This window comes from Lepisosteus oculatus, chromosome 20 (assembly GCF_040954835.1).
Source record: "Lepisosteus oculatus isolate fLepOcu1 chromosome 20, fLepOcu1.hap2, whole genome shotgun sequence".
Lineage (NCBI taxonomy): Eukaryota > Metazoa > Chordata > Actinopteri > Semionotiformes > Lepisosteidae > Lepisosteus > Lepisosteus oculatus.
Genome location: NC_090715.1, coordinates 12,218,126 through 12,234,630, shown reverse-complemented (window position 1 = coordinate 12,234,630; position 16,505 = coordinate 12,218,126). Strand labels below are relative to the sequence as shown.

The 16,505-nt window shown below is 44.7% G+C and overlaps 1 protein-coding gene across 5 annotated transcripts; it reads left to right on the top strand.

Moving 5' to 3' along the window:
* The first annotated feature begins 25 nt into the window (after window positions 1-25).
* On the top strand, window positions 26-16,505 carry ano10b (anoctamin 10b). Of its 5 annotated transcripts, none has more exons than XM_015368235.2 (14): window positions 26-1,305; window positions 1,417-2,090; window positions 5,496-5,656; window positions 6,081-6,254; window positions 7,167-7,307; window positions 8,294-8,413; window positions 9,020-9,589; window positions 10,207-10,262; window positions 10,355-10,429; window positions 10,882-11,046; window positions 13,053-13,244; window positions 14,072-14,209; window positions 15,398-15,514; window positions 15,937-16,505. In XM_015368235.2, exons 3-14 carry the CDS (start codon window positions 5,512-5,514, stop codon window positions 15,943-15,945), a joined length of 1,902 nt encoding a protein of 633 aa, XP_015223721.2. In that variant the 5' UTR covers window positions 26-1,305; window positions 1,417-2,090; window positions 5,496-5,511; the 3' UTR covers window positions 15,946-16,505. The 5 variants fall into 5 exon arrangements, with proteins under 5 accessions (XP_015223721.2, XP_015223722.2, XP_015223724.2 ...); XM_015368236.2 differs by adding an exon at window positions 3,241-3,435 and having other exon boundaries at window positions 26-2,090; XM_015368238.2 differs by lacking the exon at window positions 1,417-2,090 and having other exon boundaries at window positions 26-995.

Below are 16,505 nucleotides of genomic sequence, written 5' to 3'. Positions count from 1 at the left end.
ACGCTGGATATTTCTGACCTACAGCTGGACAGTCTCATTCAATGTTGGATGGACAAAGTGCCTCATGGAACCTCTTGTTTATTCTACTACTGACCTTAACCTTAAACTGCTTTAGTAATAATGATTTTTTATGCCACCAGCCTAACATTTGTGTAAATGTTAACAGATGCCAACATTTTGTTTACAAATGTTTATAAACGTTGAACATGTTGTGTGACACGTGGATATGCGATCAGTACAGAACACATACTGTAGTAAGTGCACATACAGTAGTACTACAGGAATGAGCAATTGCATTGGGGACTTTAAGCAATCGTTCAATTGTCACTGATCATGACTGACCTTGGTCTACCTAAATACATCCCACAACACTGCAAATCAAGGTCTGCCCCAAAGTTCAAGCCCTGAGTACTGATTAGGCAGACTGTAGTTCAGGGTCCTACGATGAACCCTTAAACATAAAGGGATCCCAAGAGCTCTGTTATTGACACTGGGACAGGAGAGCTCAAGTTTACCCTAGGGTATTTCACTGGCCCTGAGTCAGGCCAAGGAACATAGAGTATCTTCAGTACATGTTGAATGTTTATTGCATCTGTTATTTTTGTTAAAATAGTGCACAATTTTATGAATCAGATTTCAAAACGGAACGTGCCTTGATTTCACTGAAGTTCACTGTCCATGCACACTACATAAAAGCGCAGCGGCTTCAAAACGTACAACTCCTTTCGGTCGAGTGATCTGGCGCGCGTGCTGCCAACCCCAGGAAGTGGGAGCTGCGAGGGCGGAGTCAGGAAGTGCCCGTGGCGGGTGTGCGGGTGTTTACTGAGCAGAGCGCTGCAGATGTCGTGAAACTTCATCGAGCATCGAGGTTTCGGCTGCAACACAAAAAAACAAACAGCAGCGGCCGGGATGGGGGAAGCGACGTCATAAAAGGGCCATGGAAGGGAGCAGTGCTTCTTGGAAGGCATACTGGGACAGTCGCTGTCATGGTTGCTGTGAGTCGAAGCGCATCATCATTTTTAGTTGCATGCTAATCCGAGTGAGTTTGCTTCGAGGACAGCGGTGTCCACGCATGGTGCAGCACGGCTGTGTATCTGCGATCTGAAGATAACAGCAACCCTCTCCCTCCGGACCAGCTGACACCGCCCAGTAACACTGTAAAGCTGCGGCATGCATCGTCATGAATGTGGGGTGAGGTGGACCAGGGTGCGAGCCTTTATCAGCCTGTGTTACCATTTAGCACCTAGGTGGCAGCGCTGCCATCGCGCAGCAGCAGACTGCCAGTGTGATGCCCGTTTGTAGGAGGTAAGCACGAAGAGGTCCTAAAATGTCTCCTGTTAACAAATTACAAGTTTTGGAATGCATGAAAAACATTAAGATAACACTGACGGATGGATACGATTTTGCATTTTACAGATAACTGTTCAGATCGCCTCTAAATGCCCTGCAGTATTTTTAGGTGAACGACGTTTACAGTGAGAAGGAGTGCAGGAGGAATCTGGTGAACAGACTGAGAAACAGTGCAGGAGGTGTCTTGTGAACAGACTGAGAAACAGTGCAGGAGGTGTCTTGTGAACAGACTGAGAAACTGCAGGAGGAATCTGGTGAACAGACTGAGAAACTGCAGGAGGAATCTGGTGAACAGACTGAGAAACTGCAGGAGGAATCTGGTGAACAGACTGAGAAACAGTGCAGGAGGAATCTGGTGAACAGACTGAGAAACAGTGCAGGAGGTGTCTCGTGAACAGACTGAGAAACAGTGCAGGAGGTGTCTGGTGAACAGACTGAGAAACCGTGCAGGAGGTGTCTTGTGAACAGACTGAGAAACCGTGCAGGAGGAATCTGGTGAAAAGTGAAAGTAACTGTGATTTAGGACCCAGAAGCACAGAGAAACGCCCAGGTTGACGGATGGGCAGGGCAGGAGTAGGGCTGTGTCCGCATTCTTTGCTGCTGGAGAGCACACTGACTTGTTGAAGGCAGTGGAGTGGGGCTGCACCGGTTATATTCAAACTTTCCTCTTTCGTGCTGGAGAATACAGGCAGAAATACAGAGGCCAGCGGCCCTAGGACCTCCAACTCTTCCTCTAACAGGTAATAATCATGTTCTCTCACGGCCTTTCTCTCACTCGGGTTCCTCAGCAACTTCCTTTCCTGCGCTGTGTTTAACAGGATTCAGGGAAAGCAGGGGAAACCGGCTTGACAGTGTTTTTGTTCGGATGCTCCTCCCTAAAATTCCAGCACAGTGCATTTCTCCTTTCATACTCAGTACAAATCCAGGAGCAGCAAAATAAAATAGTTTGTTCGTGTGTTCAGGATGACAGTTCTCACACTAAGCAATTCTGTAAGTTACCATGAGAAACATGTAAAGGGTTTTGGGTGACTAACCAATATATATATTGAAAGTATTGCAAAATGTATTGCATACTATCACTGCAGTTCAATAGTATTCAGGCTAATAATACATTTGCACAAAGGACGTATCTCCATTTAGGAGGTAAAAGGAAACATTGAATCACTAGCTACCTGGACTGATCAGAGTGGATGTGGCCAACAACTCACTCATTAGGGGACACTGGTTTTAAAAACATTTTTATTTAGCAACAGAACATATTATGTACAGAATCCCCGTATATAAGTGGTACATTATAAAAGTTTAAATAATTGTGGAAAAGGTTGTATAACTTACGGTACAGGTACACATTTATTTAAGATTTGGAGGAATTTGCTAATTCTATCATTAATCATCATGTGCTCGAGTGATCAGTGGGTGGAGTGCAGTGTCAGGGATACAAAATTGTAGGTCACAAAGCAGAGTGATAGTAATTCTTTAATTGATAGTAATTCTTTTAAGTTTTTCCTGTTTCTTGTGCACAGGTACTACTGTATACAAGGTTTGAGACTATTTTCCTCTGTTTTGCTGCACAGACTAATATAAAACTAATAGGTGCATTTGTAACAGAGCAACATCATTCCATTCTTCTGTATTATGTCATAGTGGGTAAAGGTTCATTATTCAGTGTGTTTATGTTGATTAATTGAAATACTGCCCTTTTCTAGTTTGAGCAAACCCTTAGTTGACTGAACAATTTGCATAATTACTCCTTCTTGGTTTTCACTTCAAGAACAGCTGTTTTAAGTCGTTGCCTTGTTTATTTATCAGTAGCTTAGGTTTCAGTCTTGAGAACACTGTGAAAGATCTGATTTGTAGATTAACATTAATTTAATGAATAGTTCCTTTCAGTAGTTGCAGGCTTGGCTGAAATGAAACTCCGAATCATTAAGGCAGCAGCTAACAAAGCCCTGAGTTTGGAAGTGTTCCCTACTGAAAAATGATGGGATGAACTTACCAGCAGTGTGAAGAAGAGCCACTGGCACTCACAAGTTCTGTGGTCAGGACTGTGTTGGCAGCAATAGAGAGCAACACACAACTCAACATGTGAGTTTCCCTTTCAGAAGCTTAAAAAAAGGCTTGATTGAAGAAGTTAAACTGACATTTTTAGTCACATTTCTGTGGAATTGTCTCAAGCTGCAGGCAACAGCTAACCTATTCTTTACTTACATTTCTGTAAATATATACATATTTTGACACTTAATAGAAAACAAAGAATTGAGCAGTTTCTTGACCTGTATTATTGACATCTTGGTTTTACCTTTGGACGGTCTGAGTATTTCTGGAGTGTGCAGTTTCTCTCGTTGATTCTTATTTGCTGTGGACGTGTCTGCTAGAAGTCTTTTTTTGCTGTTTTGCCTCTTCCAAAACACAATCTTGTGTTTGAATCTATGCAAATTGGTGAAAGAGACACGAAGTAGCTGATGCTTCCTCCACAGTCACCTCACAGTGGATCACTAGCCCTTTTCAGCAGGAATAGTTCATAACCAGGGATACCCTTTGTAAGCAGTGTGCTTCTGTGAGTTCTTGTGAAAGCCCTGAGTGTGTTCTGTACCAAAAACTGCCACTCTGGAACATCCTTGATACCAGTAACTTGGTTGGTGGGACGAATTGGTCTTTTGTGTTCGGAATTCATAAGACTGCTGAGTGAGAAACTAGTTGTAATCTTGTTTTCATTGGCCAGTGTCAATATACCTGTACTTTCAATTCCGCTGTGTGCATTTAGGATTAAAGACAGGAATTACTTGTTTACACAAAGAGTTGTGGGGGTCTAGGGCAAGTTGCCTAGCCATGCTGTTGAAGGAGATACCCTAAAAATCCTCAGCGAGATACTTGTAATAATACAATCCCAGAAACCTAAATGAGTAAGATGGTCTGAAAGGCCTCCCCTGATTTTCAAATTTGAATACTCAAATCCTCTTTTAGTCTTCTCTGTTCAAGACTAGAAAGGATCAGTTCTCTCCCCCTGTCATAGCAAGACATTGTTAGGCCCAGGAATTGCATGTGGTGTCTCTTTTCTTTATTGATTCAAGAACAGTGTTACTGTTTCCATGTGGTTTTACTGATACATTGTAATGTTTTAATACAAAATCTCTTGATTTAAATTCTGTACCCAAACATTGTTTGCCTTTAATGACTATGCGCCAAAATGTGTAAACGAGTTGAATCTGGTGTTTTTCTGAAAGAGACCAGTAGCGACCGTGTATTGATCAAGTACTCTGTGAAAATAAGCTACGTTACCCGACTAAAATATCTTATGTGACCCAGCCACACTGCTCTTTATTCTGAAATACTCTGGTGCCTACTCACAGCCCCGGGTGAAAGCTGCAGTTCTTTTCAGAGACGACTGGCTGGGCTTGTTCTCCCACTGGGCGGGGGATACAGAAGAACACACCCGTGGTGTGAGTTCCACTGACTTTGTGGATTTTACGGGTGTGAGTCTGAGTGGTTGTGAGTAAAAAGCGTAAACTTGAATCGACAGCTTGAGTAATGTTACCCTTCCTTTGGGAAAAAAAAAAGTTTTACTTTCATTAACAGTATAATAAACAATGATAAAAACAAACCTCCACTCTGAGATTACACTCTCATGTCACGAGCTCCCAGTTCTATGGTATAATTCAGTTTGAACTGATACAGTGGAAATGTCCAATTCATTGTAGTATTTCAAAGCTTACTGATTCTGTACCTGCTGGAGTGTCTGTGTTAGGCCCTGCATGTACCTCTCTGCCTTCTCCACTTTGTGCTTGGTTTTGTAACACGGCTTTATCATCTGTATTCAAAACTCGCTCACTTTGGAGTAGGCTTTATATGTGCTTCCTAGTCAATCAGTACCAAATGGTTTATATTCAGTAACTTATATTAACTGTAATACAACATGCAAACTCTCCAAGTCAAAATGCTAATTCTAGTGCAACTACTAATGTCTGCAATAATATACTGCACTTCTAATAAAATTATAGACTTGAATTCCCTACTTATTAATTTATAGTGTATGTCAAGACTTATGCTTTCAAAACACATTCTCTTTAGTTTTATGGTTACTGAACTGGGAACGGAGATATGCTGAATTCCAGGGCCTTACTGTGTGTTTCCTCAATTCTCCGCAGGAGCTGACCGCTGACTATGAGCTCCTGGACTCCAGTGACCTGCCGGTGCTGCGATTCGGCTACCGTTCAGCCTTTGGTGGTCATAGAGTTGGCAGAGAATGTCCAACCTGCCACCAAACAATGGATCATCTCCAAGATTGAGTCTCACGCAAAGGACGGAGGTGAGAGAGGCTGACGTTTCCTTTGGCGAATCAGGACTGGGCTCTGTGTGCAAGAGCCACCCATGGTGTACATATCAATTACTGTACACAGTCTGAACCTGTGCTTAATGAACGCATTGGAAATTATTCATAATACTAAGGTGTTTTGTCTGACATTTTGCTCAGTTTCCATGTCATAATTGTGTTCCTCTTGTAATTATGTACAGATATCCTGTATCTTTTTTATTTTTCATATTTCTTATGTTATGCATGTCATATTTCTACCATTTCTACCATTTCGGTCTTTGAGTCACACTTCAAAATCCACGGAGAATGCATCTATCTCACGTATTGTTTAAATAAAACTGTTAAGCTGTAAAAAGTTTATGCTTTCCAACACCCTTGGTTTGGTAGTTTTAATTCCTGGCTCCATCCCCTTTTTAAGGAGCTCAGCTGCTGGCTCACCCTGGCGAGGATGATGATGGAGACATGATCCTGGTCTCAGCCCCTCGCTGTACGCTGCTCCAGGCGGCGGAGTATCTGGGCCTGGCCAAGCGCTACAATGATGGCAGCATGATGATCTTCTCCTACAAGGACAGAGCTAACTTCATGAGTGCAGGTGAGAGACTGGGCACTGATGGTCATTCACAACAGCAGGGGGGTGTTCTCTGAAAATCAATAGCATGTACAGGTGGGAGCAGAGGGGGAACTTATCTGGGGGTCCTTGCCTCTGTTCCCACATGTCATTTAGTCGAAGGCAGTGATGCTTACTTCTGGTGATAGAGAGCCACAAGGTGGTCAGATCTCACTGTATCTCAGCTCTTAACTGTTCAATTCAATCAATTGCTGACTGACTGGGTCAAAATTAACCTGGCTACCGGATCATGAGCCATTAGGGGTTGTAATTTCCCTGGGCGGGCTGGGAAACTCCGGGACCAGGACTGTTTTATGGTCTACAAAGAAACAATTGTGGACAATACTTTGTTTTAAATTTGAAATGAATTTGCAGATCACGAAACGAAACCAGCGATATGCCATTTACATTTGCAGTTTTATCGTCAGACCCCATATTTTCACTGCCGATGCAGACACACCTCCAGATGCCCAATTCTAGAAAACTCTGGCCCGTGTGGTCACTGGAAACTTATTTAATTTATTATTAAATAAGACTGTAAAGATGACGTCCACCCACAGATCTCCTAGAACCAAGTAAACTCCTCAAAGGAAGGGACTGGTCACGATAGAGTGAATTTAGCACTTGATGGAGTGTGTGATTGGTGTGACATTGGTTCAAATTTGAGGTGGAGGTAACATACCACAACACACCTAGAAAACTAGTTTTTGTTGACCTCGAGCATGTAAGTATAATTCATTCATTCTGTGCCACTTACTGCTGTTTATTAAGCCAAGAGGCAATAATATCTGCTCTAAGACTTGTGTTTAGCTGAGGTACCGTACTAATGTACAACCCCTCCTGGAAGACGGCTTGTTCCCTCGGATGGGTGGATTCAGCTCTTTTCTGTCACCGTAGATGACGTGGAAGAGTTCCTGACCCTGGCAGAAAAGCAGTACATCGTTAAGTATGAGCTGAATTCGGTCAAAGCACCTCAGGCCGATTCCATACCAGGTGTTCCGGTTAAGAAAGGAACTTTGCGTCCCAGACAAACAATATGTAAGTGCCGCTTTATTTAAAAAAAATCCCAAAACAAATGGAATGGGAGCCTCTGTGATGCAAGATGAGAGTCTCTGTTTGGGAATTTGGGATGTTTTTTGCCATTCATGTTTGACTTCTTAGAAAAGAGAGAATGGGGTAGTCCATTTCAGTTCACTAATGGATCTGAGGTGCCTGGAGCATAGTTTCACCTAATGTTCCGGTGCCAGCTGCCTGGTCTCTCATACAGTCTCGACTGCTGTGACTGTATGAGCTACAGCTGCTCTGCTAGGAGCTTATTTCTGTCAGTGCAGAATTATACCCCCTGACTTGGCGTAGACAGTCGTGTGTTTTTTTTGTGTTGGCTCTCAGCTATGCACCCCTTGACCGCACACAGGATCTTTTAACATAGCCCAGGCTGCATAGCCATGTCCAGAGGAGCAGCGCCGATGGGATGAGAGATGTCACTCACTGACAGGACCACATGCCTGCAGGCACCCAGGAGGCCACAGGGGGCGCTGTGTCACTGAGAGCCAAGAACACTAGTACTGCCACTCTAATGTGAAGTAGTCTTTAAAGAATTGGTACCTTCATTAAGCTCTGGCACAGTAAAACACATCCATGCAAATACATACAGTGACTGACTATTTTATAGACCATCAAGCACAGCAGGTAAGAGGGCTTTTCAGAAGTGTAAATAGTCCCGCACCACAAGGCAGACTGACAAGAGCCCATCCTGCAGCACTGCTCACTCCACAAACAATTAACAATCCATTAACTGTTCACAGATCACTATGTACAAGGTTTGGTGTTGAATTTTCTTTTCGTAATGTGATGACAAAAACCATGCACAAAATATTTTACATGAGGTCTAACAAATGCACCGTATAGTCTCTGAGTCATGGTGGTGCACACCACAAGGAGATCCCCATAAAACAACATGAATGTTATTGGGCTGTTCTGCACTGGGAAGACCTTTTGAGACTGATTTATGTTTTCTTCTGCAGTTCAGAAGCTGGAGAAAATAGGAGTCATAAAGCAAATGTACCCACTTCACGAGAAGCAGAAGCTGGATGCCTTGGCGAAGGCCTGGTACTCCAACAGCCGGTACTGGGGCCAGCCACTGGGTATGGGCACCGCCAGTCCTTGCTGATCGATTGTCAGACATGCCACGCAGCACATTTTTAGCATTTTTTAAATCGAGCTCATCTCTCCATCCACCCCTTCTTTAAGCACTTGGGGGTTGCGGGGGAGCCAGACCCTGTCCCAGCAAGCAACAGGCGCAAGACAGGGCCCACTCCTGGATGGGACACTAGTACATCACAGCGCACACACAGATACACATGTGCCCTGGGCCAGTTAATCTACCAGTATGTCTTTGCACTGTGGGAGGAAACCCACAAGAACATGAGGAAAACGTACAAACTCCACACAGACAGCAACCTAGGGAATTGAACCCTTGAACCCAGGGCTGTGAGGCAGCAACGCCAATCACTGTGCCACCATGCTGCTCTGAGCTCCTCTTATCAGACAATTAAAAACCAAGTACTGAAGTATTGAAATATCCACTCCTTCTTATGCAGCTTGCTGGGAAGCCTGTAGGAGTCAAGTCAGATATGCTAATTAAACAACTGTCTGTGTGCTATCGCTGCTGATTGATCTTCTTCGGCCTCAATGCACCAGTGCCTAGTCATCCTCAGCTCTCAGTGTGCCACTGTTCTTTCTCTGCACAGATTCCATCCAGTCTTATTTTGGTGGGCCGGTGGCGTTTTATTTCAGCTTCCTTGATTTTTACATACTCTGCCTGCTGCCCCCTGCGGTCATTGGACTAGTCCTGTTTCTTTTACCCTGGGAGTCCATGAACGGCTACATCCTGCTGGCGGTTTTCAACATGCTGTGGTCCACCGTGGTCATGGAGTACTGGAAGCGCCGGGGCTCTGGACTGGCTCACCGATGGGGGACGCTGTACCTTACCACCCATTTCAGCGAGCCACGCCCCAGTTACTGGGGCACCCTGGGACACAACCCAGTGACGGGGCGCCTGGAGCCCTATTACCCCAGCTGGAGGCGCAAGCTGCGGATCTGGCTGGGGTCGGTCCCGGTCGTGTGCTCCTTCCTGCTGCTGGTGGTGGCAGGAATGGTGGGGTTCTACAAATTCGAAGCTCTTGTGAGTGACTTTCACCGCAAGCACGGCTCCGTTCTCACATCGCCCCTGCTCTACCTGCCCTCAATCACACACATTTTCTATGTGAACGTACTGGGCATGATCTACAGGACTGTGGCACTGATGTTGACTGAATGGGGTAAGGGTTGTAAAACTTTTGTGATAGAATGGCGGAAATAAACTTGTTCTATTGGTTTCCCATCAACACCAAAGTATCCTGTATTACCAGTTCTGTTAAAGCCTCGTCTATGCCTTGTTACTTCACTGAACAACAACACAGCCAGCAGTGTTTGGCTCCCTCTGCTGGACTGTGGGTGTCAGATCTACGTCTGTGGACATAAATCTCATCTGACAGGAGTATCAGCAACAGCAAAAAGGCAACTTGTCCTCCCTTGAGTTCAGGCAGCAATTCTGGAACTCAGATGAACTGCTTTTTAAATTGTTTTTAGCTACAGATATGGTATAACTGAAATATTGAATATATAAACTCAAAGAGGGTATTTTCAAAGGCGGTAATTTAATTATTGTAAATAATACAATTAAATAAAGTATCAACTAAGCTTTAATTCAGGCTGAAGAACAAAACAAATAATACATTTTTGCCACTGACTTCTGAAACCCCCTGGCAATGTGAGTTCTGTCATAGAACCTGAGATATCATGGACTTGCATGAATTTTTAATGAGTTTAAATGGCTTAAATACTCTGACTTCGCCGGCATTGTCATGTTCAGTGATGTACAATTTGTTTCCTCTAGAGAATCATAGAGTGGAGTCTTCATTTCAGAACCATCATACTGTCAAAGTGCTGGTGGTAGGTACGACCTTTTATTTTTTTCCTGCCTCTTTGCACCACACCTGGTGCCTGTCGGAGTCGCTCAGCTTGTCTTCGTTTTTCTTTTCCAGTTCAGCTTCTTCAACTGCTTTGCAGTTTTGTTCCACATCGCCTTCTTCAGGCAGGACCTGCAGCTCCTCCGGAAGGTATATCCCACTGCTTCCCGAGATCACAGTGACTCGTTCTTCTTTTTCACAAATGAAGAATGACACAGGTCGTTCCTCATTTACACACATTACAAAGGACATCTCTGGGCATCCTCTAGTCTCCTTGGTATTCACACCTTGGACTTTGGACAGGCATTTTTTCATGTATATACAGGACCAAGAGGGGATCTCACTTAAGTTACTACATGTTCTTAACACTGTCTTGCTTTGATGTTTACACACATCATTATATGCCATTTAAAACTGTTTATCCACTGGTATGAATACTTTACAAGTGAGCACCTAAAAATAAACGTAATTCATTCCTTTTATCTTTTTCTCTTAAAGCTCTGTCTACATGTACCTTTGTACATGTGTTCAGCGTCTCAGTTTTCCTTAGCCTACAGCCGCTGCTGCCTCATCAGCCCGGTTCTCATCTTGTATCTATGCAGAGGCTGGCCTCCCTGCTGATCGTCTCTCAGATATTAAACCAGTGCACTGAGGTGCTTGTGCCCTACATCACCGACAAGCTGTTTGCCGGCCAGGGCAAGAAGCTCAGTGAGGATGATCCCCTGGTGGACCGCCTGCGAGCGCAGGGCTCCCTGCCCGCCTTTCCCGTGAGTCTGGTCTCCACTCAGGATTGACGGAAAAGAGGGAGGAGTTTCAATTCTTTGATTTATTGCTACAGTACTCATTGGCCAGCTCTGAGGACTTGTTCTTGCCAGAAGGATTTGCCTTTAAATATCTTGTGCCGACAAAAACAGTGATCCAGAGCAACACCTCAGATGGCTCCATTTCTAACTCTGAGCAGTGGCGCAACTAACGGGTTTCTCTTTTCCAAAGCAGAACATCTCATTTCCAGTTCGCAGGGGCTTGTAGTCTTCTGGCTTTGTAACTGAGCTCTCAATGACTGGATTGAACCTTTATTGTAATATATCAGTGTTTTTAATTTCATGAAACTACTTGTTTAGTAGTTTTCAGAGTTTAAAGATTTGCAAAAGACAAGAATAGGGCCGGATTAAGCAGTTATGACTTTCATTTGGGTTTTCAACAGTTCAAAAGTTTGGAGTCACAGTCAATAGAAAGGATAGGGGGTAGCAGTGACACTCCTTCCTAGATTTACAAATATCACTGGATCTCTGAACACTAGATAACTGTCTAGTCATACAAACCACAGCACAGCCTAATGAGGAACTTGCCCAAGTGTAATACAGCTTAATGCCTTATTTTGATAAGTTGGTAAATCAACATAGGAGACTCATATATTAAATTTTACTTTCTTCTAATAATCAGAAACGGCCACAGTGAGACTGGGGACAATATTAGTGTTTCTTCAGGTTATAATACTTATTTGGACTGTTGCTTAGATTGCTTAGACTTCATGTTAAATTTTAAACTTTTGGGTTAGACTTAGCCCAAGACCTTGTTGATTTGCTGCAAATGGAAGCCTGCTTGTGTTTAGTGGATGGGACTTGTCAAGACGATTTGAATGTTTACCTTGTGTGCTGGAGATCAGTACTCCTGGTTTATGAGCCAGGGAGCCACTGCTAAAGATTCAGCTCACGATTAGCAGGTTTGGACAGTAGTGTTATATGGGGTGCTGATAAAGGCAGTTGGCCTGTTCAAACAGCTGTACACCACTGTGTACTCTGGAGCAGTAAAATCTGGGACCATGGAGTACACACGCCAGTGGACAATAATAATAATAATAATAATAATTGCTTACACTTATATAGCGCTTTTCTGGACACTCCACTCAAAGCGCTTTACAGGTAATGGGGACTCCCCTCCACCACCACCAATGTGCAGCATCCACCTGGATGATGCGACGGCAGCCATAGTGCGCCAGAACGCTCACCACACATCAGCTATCAGTGGGGAGGAGAGCAGAGTAATGTAGCCAATTCATAGAAGGGGATTATTAGGAGGCCATGATGGGGTAAAGGCCAGGGGGGAAATTTGGCCAGGACACCGGGGTTACACCCCTACTCTTTTCGAGAAGCGCCCTGGGATTTTTAATGACCACAGAGAGTCAGGACTCCCCTCCACCACCACCAATGTGCAGCATCCACCTGGATGATGCGACGGCAGCCATAGTGCGCCAGAACGCTCACCACACATCAGCTATCAGTGGGGAGGAGAGCAGAGTAATGTAGCCAATTCATAGAAGGGGATTATTAGGAGGCCATGATGGGGTAAAGGCCAGGGGGGAAATTTGGCCAGGACACCGGGGTTACACCCCTACTCTTTTCGAGAAGCGCCCTGGGATTTTTAATGACCACAGAGAGTCAGGACCTCGGTTTTACGTCTCATCCGAAGGACGGCAATGACGACAATGGCTGCACATGCAACAAGGTGCCACATCATTGTAGTTTGGCTCCCATCTGTGTGCAGGATGTTGACATTGTACACAGCTGCATGAAGCATATGTACCTAATTTCTTTGAAGGACGACTAGCATTAAAGGACTTCAGTACATGTACATTGACTAACATGCTATATAATAACATTTGGAACCACCAGGGGTCTCCACTGCACCTGCCAGATGTGTAACAGTACTGTATATGTTCACTAGCGTGATACAGGCTCTGCTGCTCAGTGCTCAGACCTCTTCTGTCTCGCAGGGGCTGTTTGGCGAGTACATCGAGCTCTTCGTGCAGTTTGGCTACCTGAGCCTGTTCTCCTGCGTCTACCCTCTCACAGCCATCCTGCTGCTGCTGAACAACATCACTGAGATTCGCACTGATGCCTTGAAGATCTGCAGGCTGTTTCGCAAGCCTTTTGCAGAGCCTGTAACCAGCATTGGAGTCTGGCAGGTGGGACAGCGCGATTACCGATTTGCATGCTTCACAGCAGAAAAACACAAGTGTGTACGATCCAAATCCGAAATAATGTATTTTTATAGAAAGGATCTAGTGATTTTATGAGCTGTGCATGTACAGTATGAAATTCTGGGGAACGTAGTGGTGCAGTAGTTAGTATTGCTGCCTCACAGAGCTGGAGCCCTGGGGCCCTGCGTGCTATCTGTGTGGAGTTTGTATGTTCTCCCCGTGTTTGCTTGGGTTTCCTCCAGGTGTTCCTGGTACGTGACTGGTATCCCATCCAGGCTGCCCCTTGCCTTGTGCTTGCTGCTTGCTGGGATAGGCTCTGGCTCCCCTGTACCCGAAATTGGATGAAGTGGTTAGAAAATGGATGGATAGAATTTCCTAATAATAATTGGCAGATTTTCCCCATATGGGAGTGATGTTTATGAGGATGCTTATAACATGGCATCCTGCTCATACAGTTCATGGACCTGCTGTTGTCTGCTGTTGCTCAGAGCTAGATAGTTTGACTGTGTATTTAAGAGGACATCTGCCTGTCAGCTTTTTTATGCTGTGATTTTAATACAGTGGTAGCAGTGATCTAGGCTGACTACTAATCGATGTGAACTCAAATTAAGTTTTCAGAAGCCCAGATCTGGGTTAAACTCAGCAATTAAATATCTCTTTTGCTAACAGAATTTTCCTGAATCACCCTTTTGGCTTGTTCCTTCACAGAGGTGTGAAAAGTCACATAGGTTTGGCTCAGTGAGGTATGGTGACTATGTGGCCCATCAGTCCTCCCCCTTTCTTCATTCTTCTGTTTTCTGCTGTCTTCTCAGGGAGCCTTCGAGGTCCTGGGCTTCGTCTCTGTGATATCAAACTGCTGCCTCATCCTCCTGTCCACTCCTGTCCAGGGGTACTGCCAGGAAAGTGGCATCAGTATGGGCAAAGCTCTACTGGTCACCATATTCCTAGAGGTAGGATCTCCACAGTGGTTTGTTTTTACCGTTCACTCTAAGAAGACATGCTGACAAAGCTTGATCTCTTCTTCTTGAGAGGCAAAAAAAAACTGTTTTTTGGCACCAACCCATTGTGTAGGATATTACACGTGATATGGTAAATCCCTCACAGCAATCTTGCATGATCCGAGTCAGGAAGCGCCCACAGATTCAGTTTATGGTTTTCTGAACTGAATAACAAAGAGAACTCCTTTCAGAAGAGCTGTTACCTGGACTGGACTGACGTTAGGCAGGGAGATCAGGCTGCTCCAGCGGCGCTGACCTGAGGAGACGGACACTGCTGCTGTTTGATGGCTAGCACCAGGATCCAATTGCTCTTTACGGCCACCAGCCCAGCTGAACCTGAAAAAAAGAAACTCGGGTACCCAGCACAAAACAGACTGGAACCCAAACCATGGCAGGGGGCTTCATGTAGTCCAGTTTGTCTTCCAAACCCCATTTCTTGAGCAACGCTCCACAAGTTCCTTAAAGTAATTTTATGGGAATGAGTACCCTGGTAGAAGGTTACATCACAGCAATGCCACATTTTAAAGCACAGTTCCCCCTCTCGCCACACCGTTGGCTTGAATATTTTTGGTCTAGGCAGAAGACTGCCCCCTACTGGTCCACCAGCATCACTTCTAGCAGCAACACGCAAGGCACTGCATAAAGAACATGGAATCACTATTTCTGCCTGTCTGGCTGGTGGTGGCAAAGTGCTTATAGCAGCGAAGGGCTCCCACAGCATGAAGGGAAGGCAAGGTCTTGAAGAGTCTTCACAGTGCTGCCCGGAAGCTATCCGGGCCATCTTGTTTTTAGACCCCTCCTTTTCCAGGACTGACCCGATCCAGCCTGGGTTCAACTTCTGACCCGTCAAGAGGGGGACAGAGCTCGGCTGTGGAAGTACCTCATAGGTTTAAAATATTGTCTAAAATATTGTAGTTTGTTGAATCTCTGATCACCCTTTTGAGAGGCTGGCAAAAGATTACAAGTAGTCTCAAATGCTCTTCGCAATGGCAGTTTAACGCAATTTAAAATGCATTAAACCTGCTATTAAACATGATTTGGAAGGCTTATTATTTAATCAGATGATCATACTTTAGGTATTTTTTGCATTGGGTATAATTCTGTCGATTTAAGAATCTGCCTCCCCCGCCTGTATCACAGCACTGCCTGATTGCTCTGAAGATGATCATAGCGTTCGTCATCCCTGATGAGCCTTCTTGGGTGAGGACAGAGAAGGCCAAAATGGAGTACAACTCCCTCCAAGCACTGACGCATCAGGTAATTCTCCCCTGTCCTCAGTCCCTTTTGTTTCTGTTTGTTTTCTACAGCCTAGCCAACTGGGAAAATGGGAGTGAAGAGTTTGGAACATAACAGCCGATCAGGAAAAGCTCTTGTCTGGAGGGCAGCTGTAGTGGTTGTGACTCCTGCAGCAGCACAATCCCCTGTGCCTCGGCAAGTGTTGAGTAGCCTTGCCTGAAGCAGGGGATCCTCTGCTTCTTGTGCCAAAGATGCTAACTCTGCTTGAAGACACAGTGGGCGTTTCAGAGCGAAAACTATGATAGATTGCTCAGACTAGTGTGTGCTTGTCAGCCTCCTACCCCCTCATTCAGACATAGGAGTCAAAGCAGGGAGGCAAGCGAACCAATTCATAATTTGTATTTTTTTCTCCACTAATCATCTTGGTGTGTGTCTTGTATCAGACGCTGTAGGTGGAGCACGAGCGACTTCAGCTGGTTGTGGTATTCCTGTTGGGGTTCGACGAGAACAGGGGTTGCCCAGACGCACTGAGCGGAGCACATTCCAGTCACAGGCTGCTCGCGGAAGGTGCCGATTTCTGGTTTCCCAGGACGGAAACCAGATTTTTCAAAGAGGAAGCCGCTGTTCACAATGTGTCTCTGTGTCCACTTCTCTTGAAGTCTGTAGGCATTTGTGTTGACCTACTTTTATTTGACAATTACGGGAAGACAGTGCCTTCGCAAAAGCCAGGAAATAAGACTAGAAACATTTTACAGTCACTGCTTTTTTAAGATGACTTTTTTTGATGGATAAGCACTCTGAAAGAGTGTGAGGGGGTGGACGTGATGCATCTGTTGTGCACTTTTGCATGAAGGATTTTCATGGGTGAACATGTGCTTCCTTGTACTAATGGGCAGCAACAGTATTAATATTAAGAAAAGTAATGCAAGTATAAAAGAGGAGCAGACAAATTTTAGTGAGAAATTTGTCATACAAATACTTTACAAAATCTTGGGAATTGGGAGGGGGGGAA

Bases quoted from the DNA above. Each gene is read 5' to 3' on its own strand.
- ano10b (XM_015368238.2), top strand. From the start codon at position 5,512: ATGAGCTCCTGGACTCCAGTGACCTGCCGGTGCTGCGATTCGGCTACC. The intron at 6,255-7,166 runs GTGAGAGACTGG...CTGTCACCGTAG, and splicing joins AGCTAACTTCATGAGTGCAG to ATGACGTGGAAGAGTTCCTG. The intron at 10,430-10,881 runs GTATATCCCACT...GTATCTATGCAG, and splicing joins ACCTGCAGCTCCTCCGGAAG to AGGCTGGCCTCCCTGCTGAT.